General features: G+C 35.7%; 1 protein-coding gene across 1 annotated transcript in view; it reads left to right on the top strand.

Moving 5' to 3' along the window:
* The window catches only part of LOC135218636 (basement membrane-specific heparan sulfate proteoglycan core protein-like), a gene marked incomplete in the record, with an annotated part of 87,013 nt that extends 75,947 nt beyond the window's left edge, over positions 1-11,066 (top strand). Inside the window, 4 exon segments of the mRNA XM_064255076.1 lie at positions 4,886-5,047; positions 6,678-6,812; positions 8,172-8,385; positions 9,081-11,066. Coding sequence (XP_064111146.1) covers positions 4,886-5,047; positions 6,678-6,812; positions 8,172-8,385; positions 9,081-9,196 — 627 coding nt within the window.
* Positions 11,067-21,724: the final 10,658 nt, after the last annotated feature.

Here is a 21,724-nt window from a genome sequence, read left to right as displayed (position 1 = left end):
CATATGAAAGTTACGGATCTGTTTCGGCAAACTAAGTCGCGATTGTTGGAAACGAATAAATCCAAAATATTCTTATTTTTTCATACCAAATTTCCCTCTTTCTCCCTCCCTCCATCCCTTTTTCCCTCTCTTTCCAAGTTAGTGTCTGTCGGCTTCGGGAAATGTTGAACTTCTGTAAAGAGGCCGAGCTATCCTTTGAAAGTTTGAAAGACATTATTTTGAAATATCCCTGGCACTTTGAGATTCATGGTCATGTTTCTTTATTTATGCAGCAGTTTAAAACTGCTAGAGAGTATGGGTTTAGTTTTACACTTTTCCTTTAGTTTTTTGGTTTAATTTCAGTCCTCAAAACCTTAAAATTCACTTTACTTAAAAGATTCGAATAGGGATGCGTGATTTCGATTTCTTACCCCAGCGCCCTGTTTCCTTGTTTTCATTTTAATTCAATGTCGTAAATGGAACCCTTATTATGGAACCCTAATTTTATTTCCATCTTAATCAAATGTGTGGATCCCTAAGGTTTCGTATTAATCGAATATATGGACGCCTAATTTTCTTGATTTCATCCTAATTAAATATATGAACCATATTTTTTTCGTTTTCACCCTAACTAAATTATATGGACCCCCTCATTTTCTTGATTTCATCCTAATTAGACATATGAAACCATAGGTGTCTTGTTTTCACCGTAATTAAATACTTGGACCCCTAATTTTCTTGATTTCATCATAAGTAAATATATGGAGCCATAATTTTCTTGTTTTCATCCTAATTAAATACATAGACCCCTAATTTTCTTGATTTCATCGTAACTAAATGGATGGACCCCTAATATTCTTGATATTATCTAAATTCAATATATGGGGCATTTATGGCGTTTTATCTTAATCTGTATATAACAAAATGTGTCCTAAATTTCAGGTTAAATTACTTTCTTCGCTGAAATAGTAACATTTTACCATAGTGTAAAAAATAAAACGTAAAATCAATTAATATTTTTGGGTGTGTAACGCGTCTAAGGCATAGAAGATTTGTAGTGTTCGTGGTACAAATTCATATAATTTTGTTGTTGTTTTTCTTTCAGTCATTGATCGCAAATAACTTGCCAAATGGTTTCATGGATAATGAAAAGAGAGAACTTTCATTTATATACAGAGCAGACGTAGACAGAAACCATAGCGAAATCTTTTACTGAAATGCCATGAGTTATTTTCCGACTATGAAATACCACTTATGAATATCTTGGTTATTCTTAGACTTCAGACCACCAGAATGATGGTCGCGTTTATTTTTAGACTTCATAATTACAGACGGGGTTATTGCTCGACTTCAGCATGCTAGTATGATTGACGTGGTTATTCTTAGGCTTCAAAGTTCTCGTATCGCTGAGGGATAAATTGGCCAACAAAGTATCACTGGAAAGTCTGAAGTAACTAGAGATGAAAGGGGGCATTGATATAAGCATTTTCCTCGTCCCCTCTCCAAGGGTAATTCCCGGACGTATACAAAGCTACAGTTAGAATGGGCTTCCAAAGGGTAACATAGTAAGCTAATGGTAGTAGGGTAAGAGTGATAGTATTCTTATGTGAACAAGGAAAGAGGAAAAAGTCTTTTTATGTGAACAGGTAGAGAGGAAAAAGAGCCTTTCTATGTGAACAGGCAAAGAGGAAAAAGTCTTTTTATGTGAACAGGGAAAGAGGGAAAAGAGTCTTTTTATGTGGGTAGGTAAAGAGGAGAAAAAGTCTTTATGTGAACAGGTAAAGAAGAAAAAGAGTATTTTTATGTGAACAGGGAAAGAGAAAAAAGTGTCTTTTTATGTGAGAAGGTAAAGAGGAAAAAGGGTCTTTTTATATGAACAGGGAAAGAGGAAAAGAGTCTTTTTATGTGAGCAGGTAAAGAGGAAATGGAGTCTTTTTATGTGAACAGGGAAAGGGGAAAAAGTCTTATGTGAACAGGGAACGAGGAAAAAGTCTTTTTATGTGAACAGGGAAATGGGAAAAAGTCTTTTTTATGTGAGCAGGTAAAGAGGAAAATGAGTCTTTTTATGTGAACAGGCAAAGAGGGAAAAGATTTTCGAAGGAACCTTGTGGGAAACAGCAGTGTTACGACTTCCTATGATGTTTAAGGACTTTTTTGGTTATTTAGCTTATCAAGAAATAAAACTTCAGTGTGTATAAATAGGCTATATTAAATCTTCTAAAAGGTCTTTGAAATGTAACAAGGGGAGTCTTAGCCTCTGAAGATTTTGCATTAACATGGACACCGTAAGTGCTTTAGATACTAGGGCGTAATGTGTGTCTCATATAATCTGCAGTGTTACCCTGTAATGCTACTCATTTCCATGTTCTTGCTTTGTTCTTCCCGTTTTTTGTGAATCAGGAATTTCATCTTCGTTTCTTACTCCTGATTGATAGACAGATGATATTTCATTTGATAAAAGTGACCGCTGCACTTCTTACGGAAAATGTCATCGTCTCCGAGAGTGCATCCTTCCAAATGACTGCCTTTTCTTCAGCAATTCCTGCCTTCAGTAATGTTGTCCCTCTTTGGGAAATCTTTCGTTTAACAAACCTGCAGCTGATAACGCCGTCTGCCTTTAGCTAACCTGCCTCTTTAAGTAGGCAGATGAGGTCAAGAATTTATAGGCCTGTCTCGGAGCGTCGGGTCGCTTACAGGTGAGCTACAAACACATTTTGCTGGTCCAGGTTGGCTTTATTTTCATACCAGCAGAGGTGATTGCACATCTGGTGGTCGTGGGCGACGGATCTCCTTTTCTCATGTTTTAACCGACAGGACAAGTCTTGCAAGGGCTCCGGAAAAAAAGTGCTATGCACTGTGATAGCTGCAACTTAGAGGGGGACCTCACAGAGGTATGGAAAAGAAGTGGTGTTCAAGTAAACAACTTTGTACAGGGTATTTGATACAGAGAAGACGGGTAAGGCTATGATAATCCAGTCCCTGTTTAAAAATAAGAAAATTCCTTTTTAAATTCCTCTTAAAATTGCCGTATATCCAGCATAATCAAGGTCTGCCTGGACAATTATCCATCTCAATGGCTTCAGTCTTTCATCCTTCTTCTACATTGACCATCTGAAGTTCGCTCCAATAAGGGGAGTTGGGTCAGCCACCCCTTCATACCTCCCTGAATCTTTCCCAAATCTTTTGCATAGCACTGCTGCTTCCCTCGCTTCAGCCCTTTTGTGTGTGTGTGTGTGTGTGTGTGTGTGTGTGTGTATCATCTCTCCCATTCTGTCATCGTCCACTGTTGCTACTCCCAAGTAACTACGTGAATCCATTGTTTCTATTCATCTACAATCCACATTGTTTGTCCTTTTTCTTGGTTTCAAGTTTCCATTGCAGACAATTATTCCTCGCGGGCTTCAGTGTAAAACCGAAGCTAAAATAAGGATGTATTTTGTGTCATGTCTCTAAAATATCCTTGCGAGTGAAACAAGACACCACAGGAGGGAACGTGAAAAGACTCGTAATCACTCTGAAATATTTATGGTGTTCGTCCTTATTGTAACAACCTCCACACTGCATCATCGTCATCAGGTTTACATCAAAGGCTTTTGTTCGGACCGTGCATGCCTTTACGATTTCCCCCTTTCCTCACACCATCTCTTCATTGTCGAAAGCACCAAGCTCCTTTCCATACCAGTCCTTTTTCCGTGTCTAAGATGGAGGTAATACCTACATTGTGTCGTCATTCAGAGTATTAAACAATTAAGCTCGGCCTTATTTTCCTTCGAGAGTGGTTTAGAATAAGAAAATGTAAAGTATAATGATACATTCTTATATGTGTATGTTATGCCATTCATATTATGGTACAGGTTTAGTGATTAAGTAGAGTGCAAGATAATCTTTTCCTCCTTTTTCCCTTTGTACCGAAAGCAAGAATAAATGAAAAGGAATGAATATGATTCCACTGAAAATAAAAGTGATGGCATTTTATTTATCGAGAAGAATTCAACTTGCATACGAGTGCATGAGGAATATTGTAGCTGAGAGAGAGAGAGAGAGAGAGAGAGAGAGAGGAGAGAGAGAGCATGAAAGTGGGTTATCGTGATGTCTCTATGAAATAAGATGCTATTTACAATTCCTTCTCGTCAAAATCGCTCTCAAGTTAACAAGCGGAAAACATGAACATGAAGGCTTGTTAATCACAATAAGCTCAGCCAACCTTTTTCCTTAGTTTTTTCATTCAGGTTATAATGAATGATTAACGAACTCTTAATTAGAGACACGATCTGTTGAGGGGATCATGAGACGTGAGTGAATATTATGAAATATGTGAATACTTATTAGCATAGTGGATTAGCTTTGCTAAATTGAAATGCTAAGTATCATAATATTTTTTTTTATATTTTTTTCGTGAGCTTCTGTTTTACATTAAAAAGTACATTATTCGTCATAGACAAAAGCCTTTAAAATCTCTTCCTGTATTTTCTAAATACACCAAAGCTTATTGGATCAGCTTTATTAAAATGAAATGTTAAATATTCTGATATTTTTTTGGTACTTTTTGTCAGGAGTTTTTTGTTTTTTTGCGATGAAAATTATATTTTTTCATCATAAAGAGAGCCTCTAAAAGGCTTCAATCTGAAAAGTTATTAATATATTTTCCTTTTACAAGTCATCAATTATTGACTCTGAGTACGAATGAAGCAAAAGTGAAATATATAATAAAACACGAGAATCGTCCAAAATCATGTGATAAAAACGTAAGTGGTTCATAAAGGCAAAGATATAACTCGCAAATGTCCAGGAGAGAGAGAGAGAGAGAGAGAGAGAGAGAGAGAGAGAGAGAGAGAGAGAGAGAGAAGAGGGTTAGAAGACTCGGCCGAAACAGGCGTGACTAACACGATTACAAACCTTTTCTCAGGTATCGTGGGTGAGGCGTCGAGATTGGCACATTTTAACTTCTGGAACTCTTGCCTACACGAAAGAGGAGAGGTTCAGCGTCCACCATCCAGAGGGCAGCACTGACTGGACTCTCGTTATAAAGTATATAGAGCTCTCTGATGCTGGGACTTACGAATGCCAGGTTAGTCAAGTTAAACTAGAGAGGAATCGCTTGGATGTGGAAGGTTGCGGTAGACCTCTTTTAGACAACGGGAAAGTAGTGTTGTCTTGTAGCAGTTGGTTGTGATTTTCCTTATCTAAAGACGCAGGAATGTATCCCTTTGAAAGAACCTGTACCCTTCGTCTTCTGCCACTCAGGAGAACCTTGAGTCTTATTGAGGATGTTTTCGCTGCACGATGCTATTGATTTTTTCACACGTGGAGCTGCACAAGCAAAGGTTCATCACGCATGTTGGATTTCAGTGATAGTCGCGAAGGATGTTAAAACTAAGCAGTATAACTAGATCATGAATTTCATTCACCGTATGCATGCAGAGACCACCTGAGATCTGTCGTGGGTAGGAGTAGTTATTTGATGCCCTAATCAGATATTTATGTGTATTTAGCAGATCGTAAATTGTTTGTGTATATATATATATATATAATATTATCTATATATATATTAGATAGAAGTATTATATATACGATATATATATATATATCTATATATATATATATATAATATATATATATAGACACAACACTTAACAACAATTTACGATCTGCTAAATACACATAAATATCTGATTAGGCCATCAAATAACTACTCCTACCCACGACAGATCTCAGGTGGTCTCTGCATGCATACGGTGAATGAAATATATATATAATAGTATTATATATATATATATAATATATATATATATATATATATATATATTTATATATATATATTTCTTCTCCTCTGTGATGATTTTGTACCGAGTAGATATATTCTTTTTTTCTGTATGCCCTCGAAATAACACTAAACAAATACTTTTGACAGAGAATTCTGTGAAGAAAGAAGAGGTAAGTAATCATTTATTTTATAATTAAGACCGTCTACAGTTGTAGGGAGTTTCTAAGAAGATTGTTTACCAAGTAAATAGAAAATACTTGAAGGTATGAAAAATTAATTTCTTCAAGACGGTCCAAGATTTTAGCTGGAATTTTCAGCTGGTTTTTTTCTAGACTGATTTTGTTTAGAAATATTAGATAAGTAAAAATTGCATAAAATACAGATGTTGATAATATTTGGGGGAAAAGTTAATTGATAATATATTCATTTTACCTCCTTTTGTTATTAAACTAATTATGAACACCACATCAGTTTTCCCCAATTGAGTGAGTAACATTTTATTCACACTTTTGTTAATTTTTTTTTACTAATTGTTTAAGAAAAAGTAGAATTATAATATCGTCAATTGATTTTCTTTTTATTAAACCCATTATAGTGTCCACATGAATATTCTTCTATTCAGTAAATATTCCATTTGCACATTTAAACAAAGTTGTTAATATACGAATTGACTTTTAAATAAGTTAAGAATTTAAAGACTACAAAATTAGAGCAAAAGACAAATTTTATGAAAGATAGATATTAATATTTTAGGGGAAAGCAAATGGCAATACCGCCATGTGACCTCGGCGTCTTGAAGTATAAATAAGAGAAGTTCAAGGACAAGAAATTACAGGAAATGAAAAGCATTAAAAAGCGCAGTGAACTTCATTGTAAGGCCCCCATCTCTGACTGATGCTAAAACCATGCACCATCTTTCCTGTGAACTCAACAGGTCTCTACGGGGAACGGAATATTATCGAGGCTTGTCGAGTTGGCCGTCGTCGAGCCCAGGGCAGTGATACCAGGCAACGGGGAGTACCATATAGATGTGGGGTCTACCATCACTTTAGACTGTTTTATACACCAGGTAAGGGTAGCGTGTTCGTTATATATCAGCTGTCAAAGATATTGAGATTAAGCGAATACCACAGACTGTTTTGCACACCAGGTAAGGATAGCTTAGTGGTTATATATTAGTTGTTAAGTATAACTGAATCACGAAAGTTTGGAACGTGACAAATGCATAATTAAAGGTATAAGCCTTTCCTTCGTGGTCTGCTAAGTGAACGACGTTGAGTCGAAAGATCTTGCAGCTACTCCAGTGTTTCACTTTCCTTCGTGGCTTATGCCTTTAATTAGCTGTTAAGGTAATCAAGTTTATTTTCCTACAAGTTTTGGGGACTGAATGAGAGTGAGTATTAAAAAATTCATGTATTTTCAAGCAATTATTTTTATATATGCTTACATTACGTTTTTTCAACTCTATCTTGCAAGCAGACTTGAAAATGACAATAGAGCCACCATTGTAGTGGGAATACTGCGTACGAAGTAGAGAGTAAAAGTATTGCGCATCGCAGCTCAGGGGCAAAAAGGACTTGAAAAAAAAAAAGAAATAAAATGTTTTTGCAACAATTTTAAAAACAATCTTCAACATCAGTTGGGTTGAGGAAAGTATTTTATGTAAGAAGAAACGGCTTGTTCTGATAGAATTATTCGTATACAAATATAAAAGGAAAAATATTGCATATCACAGCTAAAGCTCTGGGACCAAAATAAATGTCTTAAAAGATAGAAATAAAAACAGTTTTTGCAACAATCTTTAAGTATTCCCTGATGAATTGGAATGAGGTAATCATTTTTAGTAAGGAGAGGTGGTTTACTTAAATAGAAATACTCGCATATACTGTCAATTGTAAAGTATTGGTTAAGTTCTAGATGTGATGCAAACAAGGCTTGTAAAATTATGTAGAAAAATTTATGCAACAATTTGAAAGCATTTTAAGTAAGGAGAGGTTATTTGTTTTTGATAGGGTTTCTTATATATGTCAAGGACTGTATTAAAGAATAACGTAATATTTTTAAGTAGCACTACAAGCTAACATTCATAAATAAAATTGAAGCTGGAGAGATTATAAGGCTTTGTTGCATTGACAAAATTACTCGTAGATGCAAAGGACGGTATGAGTACCTTTATGTTTTGCCACATTATAGTAAATACCTAAATCAATAAAATAATATAAAAGGTTTATGATATCCACGACAGAATATCTTGTTAGATTTCAATAGCAAACATGCTAACTCGTACTCCTCGTGTTTGTTGCCAGTTTGTAGTAAACAATTGCATAAATAATAAAGCAAGAGATGGATGTGTCTTATCCCTGACAGAATATCCATTGGCTTTCAATAGCTAACATGTTAACCCGTCGTGATGTCTGTTCCGTTCCAGAGTTTGGTGGCTCCACAATATATCTTTTGGTACCACAATTCTCGAATGATTAATTACGACAGAGAGCGCGGGGGGGTCAATGTCCAAATTGACACTGGACCGCAGGTGCGTTCCAGGCTCACCGTAAATCGAGCTACACCTGCTGACTCGGGTAACTACACCTGCGCAGCAGCTAACAGCAAACCGGCGTACACCACGGTGTACATTACGAATGGTGAGTATATTTTTATTTTTTATTTTTATTTTTTTTTGTTTACTGATGCAATGATGACACTCTGTTAAAAGATATTTATAGGGTTAAGGACATAATGTATAATATATATACATTCATTAAGCTACAAATGTTCATTAATATCCAATTCGCTCTACCTCGGAATTGATATACTTTCATATGTGTTAACCGGAGGGGAAATGATTTAGTTGATAAAAATCTCGTCATCTCGTGGATTCGAACCAGCTCACAGAGGAGAAATCAACTAAAAAGTTCCCCTTCGGCTAACTTATATGAAAGTATATTAATTCCGGGGTAAAGCGAATTGGATATTAAAGGACATTGGTAGCTTTAAGCATGTCTATATATATATATATAATATATATATATATATAGATATATATATATATATATATATATATATATATATATATATTTGCAAAGTCATCTCAGCACTTCCTGAATAAGCATATTTGTATATTAGCATGTGAGACATTCTATACAAGTATAATGTTCCCTCCTATTGACAATAATAATTATAATGATTTAAGAAACCTTTCTACTTCAAATTGTCCACGGTCGAAGAATTGACGCACCATTCTATATAATGAAATTAAAATCATAACTCACCGAAACTTTCTTCTGTAAATCGTTTCTCATCAAAGAACTGAAAACCCCCCTCCTTTTTTTATCCGCAGGTAACAAGATAGCAGCAATACAGCCAAGAGCAATGGCCGAAGGTGTTAAGCTGGAATGCAGCAAGATGTTATTCACGCTGGTGGTTTCAGTCTCGCTTTTAAACAGCGTCCGTTAACCGACTTTCGTCACATTGCTTTCATAAACTATGGTATGAAAACAAGATAAAAAATAAGCTTACTAAAGAAAGTTTGTTTAATCAGGCTGCGATGTAAGAAAAATATTGAGAGTCGAAGACTGATCATCTTCGTGTTTATATTCTGAGTTAATGGGTGACTTCAAATTTTATTTATCACTTACTTCATTCACAAAAAAAATAAAATTTTCAGTTATAGTGTGTGAGCTAAAACCGTTTAGCTGGCTGTATGACGATTACACATTTGGGCGTTAAATGTATTCATACATGAGTAACATAATGGAAAAATACTTAATCTAAATGAACTGATTTTCAATATGTTCATTATTCGCCGTTATCCCAGTCACGTGACTTTCATATCTTTCTTTCCTTTGATTTACATTGCCTGTTTACACGACTTTAGAACTACAGATCCTCTGAAGTGATTGCAGTCGACTTTTCAAGTGTCTGGATCCATCTGAAATTTAAATATATTTCTCGTTCTGTGGTCACAATTTAGCCCTGTGCATCCACTTTTTCGGTCTGCTCATTATCATCCAACATTTCACAAACCGATGCATTTCGTCACCTTCTCGCTCCGATCATCAACTGCATCCTACTGCCATCCTCGGGAAGAACTATCGTACCTTAAGGGGATAAACTGTCGTACCTTTCATCATTATAAGTGAAAGGTCTCGTACATTTTTTTTATACGTCAAACATCTCGCGTGCCCGTCGGTTAAGTATCAGCTAACGTGTCCGTGCTCTTATCTTGCGAGGTACTACAGTCAGCTGAGAAACGGCAAAAGAAGTTCGCAAAAAAAAAACTGTGTATGTAAGTATGATAGTACTATGCTCAAGTTCCCCAATGAAAACCAAGTGTTTGTGCTTTTTTTTTTAAGCGTCTGCCGTCTTTCTTTTCATTCTAGAGCCGGCTCTTGGAATGATATCGAAGAAACCAGCTTAGAAAGTCAAATATTATTATCTGAAACGCTCAATATATATATAGCGTCGAATGACGTGAAATCATAGCTTAGAAGAGTTAACGAAGTGTAAATACGTCGAGAAAAACGTTGCTTATTTTTCCAGATATTGTTTGACATGACGAACTGTTTGGTGTTCAAGGGTAAGTGGCGATACTTTCAGAATTTAGGGGTAAATACAGAACAAATGAGTATAATTAAAAAAAAAACTACTACACATTGTGAATACGCTATAGATACGTGTGTAAACTGATTTCTGTGTATCCGTGTGTACATATGATAAGAACACTCGAATCATACACACACATAATACGACGCAAATGTGAGTGTTTCCGTATAAAGTGTGTGTGTTTTTAGACACATGCATACGCAAACACACACACACATAAACTTCAGTGTAAATAATAAAAGCCATAATTTCAACATTAACTGACGAATAACGCAGGCCATCTGCAGACTATGTTTACTGGTAGACACACCGCTATGTAAAAAGAATATCTAGTGATATATTTTTTGATAAACATGAGGATATTACTTTTCGAACTAGGCTTAAGGACACCCTGTAAATATTTCACTCTATTTCGTGTGCGTAATGTTTTTAAGTGTTTGTACAACGTTTAACAAGTCGTAATGTCAAGCCACAGATGATTATTCAGCGAACATGCATCACGTTACACTTCAGACAGACGAAGGCATTTTTATCGTTTTGTATCGACAGTGATGTTTGGGTAGAATAATAAATTGTCTGTTTCAGAGTCCCGATATGTTTGTGCAATTAGGTTGATATAATATTATCGTTTATATTTCCCTATGTTTTACCTGATATCTACACTGTACTTTAAGGCACATGAAACGGCAATACGTCAACATTTTAATACACACTCCCAGATGAAATTTATGTAATATATATATATATATATATATATATATATATATATATATATATATATATATATATATATATATATATATATATATATACACACACACACATATATATATATATATATAAATATATCTATCTATATATATATCTATATATATATATATATATATATATATATAGATTATATATATAGATATATATATATATATATATATATATATATATATATATATCTATATATATATATATATATATATATATATATAATATGAGCATTTATCATGCACCAGGGAAATTTCTGTAACCACTTAAGACTGAATTGTAAACGTTTCACAATACACTACGAAACTGCTGAACAGACTTACATAAAATAATTCGGATTGCTATACGAAACTTGCCTTGAAATAGGAAAAATGCACTAAAACATGTGCACATTGATCATATATTAGAGATTTTTGTGGCCCCACGTAAGTCTGTAATTGTGAAAATCTTGTAAAAGCATTTACAAGTCATTGTGAAATTGCAAAACAAATTCAAATATAGAACAACTTATTTACTACTCCATTATGCAACTATAATTATGCATGAGGTATTTTCTTGTTTTGATGACAATTTTTTTTAGATTTTCTTACCGTTGGTAGAGTTGATATTAAAAGATCCTTTTGCATACACACATGCACATACCCACACATAATCTGAACATGCACACACACACACACTGTATGACGCTAACACAAAAGAAACACACAAAAGACGTACTTTGTGTACATAGGCAATCGTGCAACGAGGGGAGAAAGAGAGAAGAGCCTCTGACAGACAACCCATGCTGTCACAGAGGCCATACCCAGCTTTCCTAAGGCTTTGTGTTGCGAAAAAGTCCCTATGTATATTTTTCAACCTGTACATATTTTCATACTGTGTATGAGTATATATGCATGTATAAATGAGAGACTCGACAAAAAATGTGTTCTGTAATCATGAAGAAATGTGTTCAAAGTGGATATATATAAATAAAAATATGAATTTATACTTCTGGTGTTTTCATTCTCCTAAGTAGCTTGTGTATTGATATAAGGAGAGCTCTGGGCAAAGCTTTCTTCAAGGGACACTCAGCTTTAGTTGTCTCTCCTTTTCCTTATTATTTATTGAACGAAATAAGCAAAAAAACAAAATAATAAATAAAGGGAGAAACCCAAATCCTCAATCATTCAGGCGAGCAGAATGGTCGAATTACATTTTGCCTGCGTAAATGAAAAGTTTACTTAAAAAATGGTCCAAGTCATTTCGCCCACGATTCAGATTTCCTTCTGAATTCTATGTGAATAAGATTCTTTTCCGACCCCATAAAAGCATAAAGGCATAAAAGCAGCAACGTTTTGTATGATAATATCTTCAGCATTTAATAAAACGAGATGACGAAACAGACCTTCCATTTATCAAAAGCGGAAATCCTCCTCCCGCTTTCTAAAAAAAAAAACGTATTAGTGACTAATGCCTTCGGTTGGGGTCAAGGCTGCAGAAACATCAGGGGAGGGAACTCTGCTTTGCAATAATAATAATAATAATAATAATAATAATAATAATAATAATAATAATAATAATAATAATAATAATAATAATAATGAAGAAGGAGACAACGAAGAAGCAGAAGAAATTATTCTTATTGCCTTAAGTAAGCAAATAAAAAGAAATGATAAATATTAGTCATATATAGAAACTATTTTCCTTGTAATTATAATTTGCAGCGCCACCTTGCCATAAGAAAAGACCATAGGATAAAATAAAACTAAACAAAAAATAAGGAAACAATGCAAGTACAACTTTCTGAGAAGCAATACCCGCAGAGGACACTGGGAAAGAAGAAACCCATTTGCTATTTTGCTTCAGTGGTTGTTAAACCTTTGACAAAGACGGTAGCGTGGAGATGCTAGGAAGTTATATAGGAAAAATACCTGGATAAGAAGTGACTGTGTATAAGAGAAGACGTGTTTGAAGATGGTAAGTCCACGGGAAGAGGAAGAAATAACTTTTGGAGTGATTACAAAACCGGAACCGAACAGGTTAAATTGTGGCTCGTCTCTTGCACTGGAAAAGGTAGGTAATTATACTCTCTCTCTCTCTCTCTCTCTCTCGTTTACTGTTAGAGAAGTTTATCTATGAGAGACGAATAATTATTTAAAACTTATTATATCTAGATCCCCCCCCCCCCCTCCTCTCTCTCTCTCTCTCTCTCTCTCTCTCTCTCTCTCTCTCTCTCTCTCTCGTTTACTGTGAGAGAAGTTTATTTATGAGAGACGAATAATTATTTAAAACTTATTATATCTAGATCCCCCCCCCCCTCTCTCTCTCTCTCTCTCTCTCTACTGTGCAATTACTGTGGGTGTAGTTTATTTATGAGAGACAAATGTTTATTCAAAGAGTATTATATCTAGGATCCTTTCTCTCTCTCTCTCTCTCTCTCTCTCTCTCTCGTACACACAACCACTAGCATGTATGATAAAATGAATACATGTCCTATAGCTCGTGATTACTTACCAATAATCCTAATTTGTCAATCACATATTATTCATTATCACAAAAGCCTTTCACCAACAATGAATTAACAATACACTAAAAGGTCTCAGATTGCTCATGGTTTCAATGCTTCGCTGTTGCAATATGCATTCGCTTTTACGGCCGTTATAAATGGGGCAAGGATTGTTTAATTTATGTATGAGAGACGTGTTTATTTAAAGCATATCGTTGCTAGATCTCTCTCTCTCTCTCTCTCTCTCTCTCTCTCTCTCTCTCTTTTACTGTGAGAGAAATTTATTTATGAGAGACGAATAATTATTTAAAGCTTATTATATCTAGATCCTCTCTCTCTCTCTCTCTCTCTCTCTCTCTCTCTCTCTCTCTCTCTCTCTCTCTCTCTCTCCTGTGCAAGTTACTGTGAGAAAAATTTTGTTATGAGAGGCGGATGTTTATTAAAAGAGAATTAGATCTAGATCCATCTCTCTCTCTCTCTCTCTCTCTCTCTCTCTCTCTCTCTCTCTCTCTCTCTCTCGTGTGCAAGTTACGTTGAGAAGTTTATTTATGAGAGACGAATGTTTATTCAAAGAGTATTATATCTAGATCAACTCTCTCTCTCTCTTCTCTCTCTCTCTCTCTCTCTCTCTCTCTCTCTCTCGTTTAAGTTCTTGTGAGAGAGATTTGGGAAGCAAATTTCCTTTGTTAATCTCTCCAGTATTACCGCTTAGACGTTCCCCGTTATTTTCAACAGGACATAATTAGCTTTGTGCGTCGTGGTTAGCCATATAATTTCCATCATGACCAATGTTGTCATAGGCTGAAGTTCTGTCATTGGGAAGAACGTGGGAATCCAATTACAGACATTATAAGTACAAGCTTGGCTTAAGTATAGTCTGAAGGCGTTCAGGTCATTGATTGTGAAGATTTTGTGTGGAAAATAATAAACTGCGAGGTGCCTCTATAATTGAGATAAACATCGTATAAGAAGAATGAGATTTTAAACAATTTCAAAATGTTGATCTTAGTTTAGCAAGATGTGGGCATGCATGATAATTTAATGCTTATCATACGTAATTATTACACAGTTGCTCTTAATGAAGGTGGTATTTTAAGCTAATTAATTCCCTATTGCATAACCATTTCGTTACATGACCTACTAACTGCCAGAAGTTATTTTAATAATGTTTTTGCAATTGAGATGGTATAATCACTGAATGAATTAAGAATCTGAATCGAATTAACAAAGGTTGCCGTAAATAAAGTGGGCTAAATGTAGCACATCATTATTATGATAATTTTAAACACTTGATGCATTTGATAATTGATGTTCGGGATCACGTTCATTCATAAGTAACATTTCCATTTTTGCCTCAAAATAGTTTTGGAACTTTTTAAGATCAAAGTTATTTTATAATCCGAAGTAAGCGCTTAAGTGACGTGGTCGGTATGGTGTTGGCGTACCACCTCGGTGGCCGCCCGTTCGATTCTCGCACATTATATTGAGGTGTAAGAGATGAGTATTTCTGGTGATAGAAGTTCACTCTCGACATGGTTCGGAAGTCACGTTGGTTCCGGTGCTGAATATTCACTAGTTCCATGGAACCTAAAAACGCCATATACACGAAATAATCCGAAGTAACCCATTAAATCTATAAACAAAAGGTCCTTCGGTACAGAATATCTACAAAACTGGCAACTTATAAGCATGTAGGTAATTGTTTATCGGAGGTGTTTCTCATATTAGAAGTGAAAGAATGAAAGTATGTCAAGTCTTCAGAATTGATGAAGATTTTAATTTCATTTTATCATAATGAAAATGTAGATATCCAAAGACCTAATACTTTACAATAATGATCACATGATAGACGCAGATAATTGCCCTTTTTTTCAAAGTAGAAGTAAAAGAATTACACTGTAAGTATTCAGAAGCTGTGAAGATTTCAATTTTATTTTACAGTATAATAAATGACCACATCTAATGACTAAATACTTTACAATGACGATCAGCTAAATAGATACAAGACTTTAATTATACCAGAATATGTTTCAGATTAAAATCAACTACCCAACTGCTAAAAAAAATAAATAAATAAAAACTGTTGACACACGGAACAACTCAAAAAGCGGTCAGTACACAGAGGGACATTACGACATGACAGATCTTGTTTAGATAGCACTCATGGATGAGTCTAGCAAGCTACTGTTGTCAGTATCGAAGTGGTGCGTGACATAATATTGTCTACGGTGCCTATGCCTGTTGACTATTTGACAATCCAGTTTCTCTGTGGCAGCGTGGTAGTGTGATAGTTCGTGATCTTAGAATGTTGATCCTGGTCGAGAATTCGATTTTGATTTGGAGTTATATTTCATCGAAAATATTCAATAGTCAGAACTGGAGGCGGTTTCCAGTCGTCAATAAACTAAGTCAGTCTCGACCTGATAAAAAATGGATATGGCAAACCTTTAAATCTCTCTCTCTCTCTCTCTCTCTCTCTCTCTCTCTCTCTCTTATAATTTATTTAAGGAAAGGTCAGTCAGGAACTTCGTGTCCACAGCCTCTCTCTCTCTCTCTCTCTCTCTCTCTCTCTCTCTCTCTCTCTCTCTCTCTCTCGTTTTTCTAAGTATTATACCCGTGTAATACTTATGAAAGGTGAGGTCAATGAAGAACTTCATACACACAGCCTCTCTCTCTCTCTCTCTCTCTCTCTCTCTCTCTCTCTCTCTCTCTCTCTCTCTCTCTCTCTCTCTCTCGAAGGGTTAGGCAACGTCGCTTGTTAATCTCCCCAGTATTATCATTCACCCTTTTTATGGCTGTGTTGATATATATTCTTATTTTGTTTATGCTCCAAAGCTATCACGTTTCCTCCCAGTGTTGTTCCCTTATTTTATTCCCTTAGTTTATTCCCTTATTTGTTATTTCCTTCCTTTTGTTGGATGATATATTCCTCCTTGTAAAAACAAGATAAATTCATACATAGCTGTTATACCACGGTTTCTTTGAAGGTCAGGCAAAGTAAGTGTTTTCCGATTAATTGTAACGTATATCGGTTAATATAATGTATTTATATTTAACAATAATTAGTTACATTCTCACTATAGAGGATTTAGGTCTTGGAATTATAATATCCTTCAAATTTCCATTTAATATTAGGTCTTAATTAGTATTTAACATTCTCGAAATGATCAAAGTAGGAAGGCGGGCGCCTCTCGTAACCTAAAACCTCAATTCATTTAATGTTAATGGCGAGGCTGCACATTAATTTTTCATTAATGTCCTATTTTGCCCTCTCGTGATTTTCCAAGAATAGTTTCCCCCTAAGTATTAATAGAAATATAGTTTGCATATGTCTCGACCCGTCATCATTATAAAATCCTTTCCAGAACTAAGACTTCTCGATCTAAAATGGGTTTCGAAGAGTTGCTGTGACAAAAACATAAATAAATAAATAAAATAAAAAAACATCGTCTCCCTATCCGATACATTTTTTAAGATATCTCTCATACCATTCGAGTAATTGAAGTCTTGATGGACAAGCCCCAAGCAACATTTTGATGTAATTTTTTTTTTTGTCGTGAATTTCAAAAGATGATCAAGTAACTATTAATTTGTAAAGTTTTGAATAACCCTTCAAATTCTGTCTGGAAAATGTTTTAAAAAAGGACTTGAATGTTGTTCTCAAGTTATGGCCTTCTTTAAAGCAAACGTAATACAATGTGATTAGAAGCATTAGTGTTTCTTAAGGAAACTATTTAAACTTTTACACTTTTTAGGTGACAGAGTTTGTCTTTAGCTCACCGTCTCAATTGTATAATCCTATTTACCGTTTCTCTACTTTATACGATGTTATTTTCATAGAGTTTGTATTCTGGAATGAGGTCTTTGGTATGAATATATATAAGATTGCTTATATATATTCATACGAGAGGACGAAATTATTATCAAACTAATAAAATTTCCATTTGGGTAACATATATGAAATTATATTAATTCTGAGGTAGATATTAAAGGACATTTGTAGCTTAATGAATATATATATATATATATATTATAATAATATTATATATGGATATATATATATTTATATATATATATATATATATATAGATATATATATATAATATATGTATATATTATTTATATATATATAATATATATATATATATATATGTTATATATTAGTTTATCGTCAAAGAAGGTATTCAACCAACATCCAGTTCAGGAGGTAAAAAAAATCCGTTTCCATAACCAACAACAAAAAACTATTATTCATAAAACATACATCATTTCCTCTGCAATACGTTTTTGCGTTATCCCTCCAATACAGAAAAATTTTAAAAAGAAAACAAATAGCAGAAATACTGATAAAAACGCATAACCTCCTCGAGTACATGAGCAGCGGACAATAATGACAGGAAAGAAGAAATAAAAGAAAAAATATTCATATATCACCGGACGTTATTTTGATCATAAAGAGCGCATGGCTATTAAGACTGAAGCTGACCCACTCTCTCTCTCTCTCTCTCTCTCTCTCTCTCTCATTTGTCGAAAATGACTCTCTCATGAACAAACAAAAAATATACAGACGTTATTTGAAATGTTTTTGGAAAAAGATGGGAACATTTTTTTTTAAGCACAGACGTTTAAAAATATAAAGACGAGTCCTCGCCAAGATAAAATAAATATTATATTTTTCTTTAACGTTTGGGTAGAATATATTGATTTTATCATTTCCCAATATACAGACATATTGAGTGATGGTCAGGTAAGATGCCATAGGACCTTTGTGACCTCGTAAAATATTGAAGGGGCTAAAAGATGCAGTGCAAATGGTCAGTCTAATCCCTTTGAGAATAATGCCATCAAAAAGTCGACAACGGCTGAGCCTGTCACCCAGCCATTATAACTTCAACAGATTCATTGATTTAGGCGGTCAAGGCAAGCACTCGGGGTACATGTGGCGATTAAGAACATGGATAAGGAGGAGTTTTTGTGTGGTTGGACAGCAAGGTCTTGAAGGTCCAGGAATGAGGGAATAGGAAGTCTAAGGATCTAAATGTGGAATTTGGAGAAGACCCTCTCGGCTCCACTAAGATGTTATAGTTGGAGGTTTTGGTCAGGAAGATTGAAGAAAGGAAAGGAAGGTTGAAGGAGGTAAAGTAAAAAGGCTGAAAGTGAGGTTTCTGGTCAGGAAGATTGAAGAAAGGAAGAGGGAAAGGAGGTAGAGTAAAAGGCTGAAAAGTGAGGTTCTGGTCAAGAAGATTGAAGAAAGGAAGAGGGAGAGGAGGTAAAGTAAAAGGACTGAAAAATAAGTTTCTGATCAGGAAGTGGGAAGAACGGAAGGGGGAAAGGAAAAAGGTAAAAATGTAAAAGGGCTGAAAAATAAAAGGTTCTGGGTTTCAGGAAGACTGAAGAAAGGAAGAGGGAAAGGAGGGGAAGTAAAAGGCTAAAAAATAAGGTTCTGGTCAGGAAGACTGAAGAAAGGAAGAGGGAAAGGAGGGGAAGTAAAAGGCTAAAAAATAAGGTTCTGGTCAGGAAGACTGAAGAAAGGAAGAGGGAAAAAAAAAAAAGGAAGGGGAAGTAAAAGGCTAAAAAAAAAATAAGGTTCGGTCAGGAAAGACTGACGAAAGGAAAGGAGGGAAAGGAGGGGAACGTAAAAGGCTAAAAAACAAAATAAGGTTCTGGATCAGGGAAGATGGAAGAAAGGAAAGGAAGGGAAAGGGAAAGGTAAAGTAAAAGGCTGTAAGTTTCTGGTCAAAGGAAGACTTGAAAAAAAAGGAAGGAAGAGGGAAAGGATGGGAAGTAAGCTAAAAATAAGGTTCTGATCAGGAAGATTGAAGAAAGGAAGAGGGAAAGGAGGTAAAGTAAAAGGCTAAAAAATAAGGTTCTGGTCAGGAAGACTGAAGAAAGGAAGAGGGAAAGGAGGGGAAGTAAAAGGCTAAAAAATAAGGTTCTGATCAGGAAGATTGAAGAAAGGAAGAGGGAAAGGAGGTAAAGTAAAAGGCTAAAAAATTAAGGTTCTGGTCAAGGAAGATTGAAGCAAGAAGAGGGGAAAGGAGGTACAGGTAAAAGTCTAAAAAAATAAGGTCTGGTCAGGAAAGGGACTGGGGAAGAAAAGGACGAGGGAAAGATGTAAAAAATTAAAATGCTCAAAAATAGAGGTTTCTGTCAGGAAGACTGAAGAAAGGAAGAGGGAAAAGGATGGTTAAAGTAAAAGGCTGAAAAAAGTGAAGGTTCTTGGATCAGGAAGATTGAAGAAAGGAAGAGTGAAAGGAGGGGAAGTAAAAGGCTGAAAAGTGAAAGGTTTCTGGTCAAGGAAGGGAAATTGGAAGGGAAAGGAAGAGGGAAAGGAGGGGAATAAAAGGCTGAAAAATGAAGGTTTCTGATTCAGGAAGATTGAAGAAAGGAAGAGGGAAAAGGAGGTAAATTAAAAGGCTGAAAAGGTGAGGTTCTGGTCGGAAAAAAAGATTGAAGGAAAGGCGAGGGGGATTGAGGTAAAGTAAAGCTTGAAATGTGGGTTCTGGTCGAGGAAGATTTGAAGAAAGGAAGAGTTGGGAAAAGGGGTAAAGGTAAAGGCTAAAAGGTGATGGTTCTGGTCGAAAAATAATTGGATTGAAGGAAGAGGGGGAGAGGTAAAGTAAAAAAGGCTGGAAAGTGAGGTTCCTGGTCAGGAAGGACTGAAGAAAGGAAGGAGGGAAAGGAGGTAAAGTAAAAGGCTGAAAAAAGTGAAGGTTCTGGTCAGGAAGGATTGAAGAAAGGAAGAGGGGGAGGAGGTAAGTAAAGGCTGAAAAGTGAGGTCTGGTCAAGGAAGACTGAAGAAAGGAAGAGGGAAAGGAGGTACATTAAATGCTTGAAAAGTGAGGTTTCTGTTCAAAGGAAGATTGAAAGGAAAGGAAGAGGGGGAGGAGGTGAAGTAGAAGGCTGAAAACAGTGAGGTTGTGGTCAGAAGATTGAAGAAAGAGAGGGGGGAGGAGGGTAGAAGTAAAGGCTGCAAAGGTGAAGGTTCTGGTCAAGAATTACTGAAGAAAGGGAAGGGACAGGGAAAGGTAAGGGGTAAAAGGCTGAAACAAGGTGAAAAGTTTCTGGTCAGGGAAGATTGAAGAAGGAGAGGAACAGGAGGTAAAAGTAAAGGCTGAAAAAGTGAGGTTCTGTCGAGAAGCTTGAAGAAAGGAAGAGAACAGGCGGTAAAGTAAAGGCTGAAAATGAGGTTCTGGTCAGGACGACTGAATGAAAGGAAGAAGGGAAAGGAGGGGAAGTAAAGGCTTAAAAAAGTAAGGTTCTGGTCAAAAGGAGATTGAGGAAAGAAGAGGGGAAAAGAGGTTAAAGTAAAAGGCTAAAAAAAGGTTCTGGTCAGGAAGAAATTTGAAGAAAGAAAGAGGGAAAGGAGGTAAAGTAAAAGGCTAAAAAATAAAGTTCTGGTCAAGGAAGACTTGAAGAAAGGGAAGAGGGGGAAAGGAGTAAAGTAAAAGGACTAAAAAATAAGGTTCTGGTCAGGAAGACTGAAGAAAGGCAAGGAGGGAAAAAGGTTAAAGTAAAAAGGCTGAAAAGTGAGCGTTCTGATCAGGAAGATTGAAGAAGGAAGGAAAGGGGAGGGAAAGGAAGGGGAAGTAAAAAGGCTGAAAAGGTGAGGTTCTGGTCAAAAGAAGATTGAAGGAAGGAAGAGGGAAAAGGAGGGGAAGTTAAAAGGGCTGGAAAAGTGAGGTTCTGAATCAGGAAGATTGAAGAAAGGAAGAGGGAAAGGAGGTAAATTAAAAGGCTGAAAAGTGAAAAGGTTCTGCGTTCAAGAAGGGATTGAAGAAAGGGAGAGGGGGGAGTAGGTAAATAAAGGCTGAAAAGGTGAAAAGGGTCTGTCAAAGGAAGATTGAAAAAGGGAAAGAGAGGGGGGGAGGTAAAGTAAAGGCTGAAAAGTGAGGTTCTGGTCAGGAAGAATTGGAAGAAAGGAAAAGAGGGGGAAGGAGTAAAGTAAAAAGGCTGAAAAGGTGAGGTTCTGGTAAGGAAGACCTGAAAAGGAAAGGAAGAGGAAAGGAAGGTAAATTAAAATGCTGAAAGTGAAGGTTCTGATCAGGGAAGAATTGAAGAAGGAAGAGGGGGAGGAGGTAAAGTAAAAGGCTGGAAAAGTGAGGTTGTGGTCCAGGAAGTTGAAAGAAAGGAAG

This window comes from Macrobrachium nipponense, chromosome 9, assembly GCF_015104395.2.
Source record: "Macrobrachium nipponense isolate FS-2020 chromosome 9, ASM1510439v2, whole genome shotgun sequence".
NCBI lineage: Eukaryota > Metazoa > Arthropoda > Malacostraca > Decapoda > Palaemonidae > Macrobrachium > Macrobrachium nipponense.
This window is presented reverse-complemented; position numbering and strand designations above follow the sequence as displayed.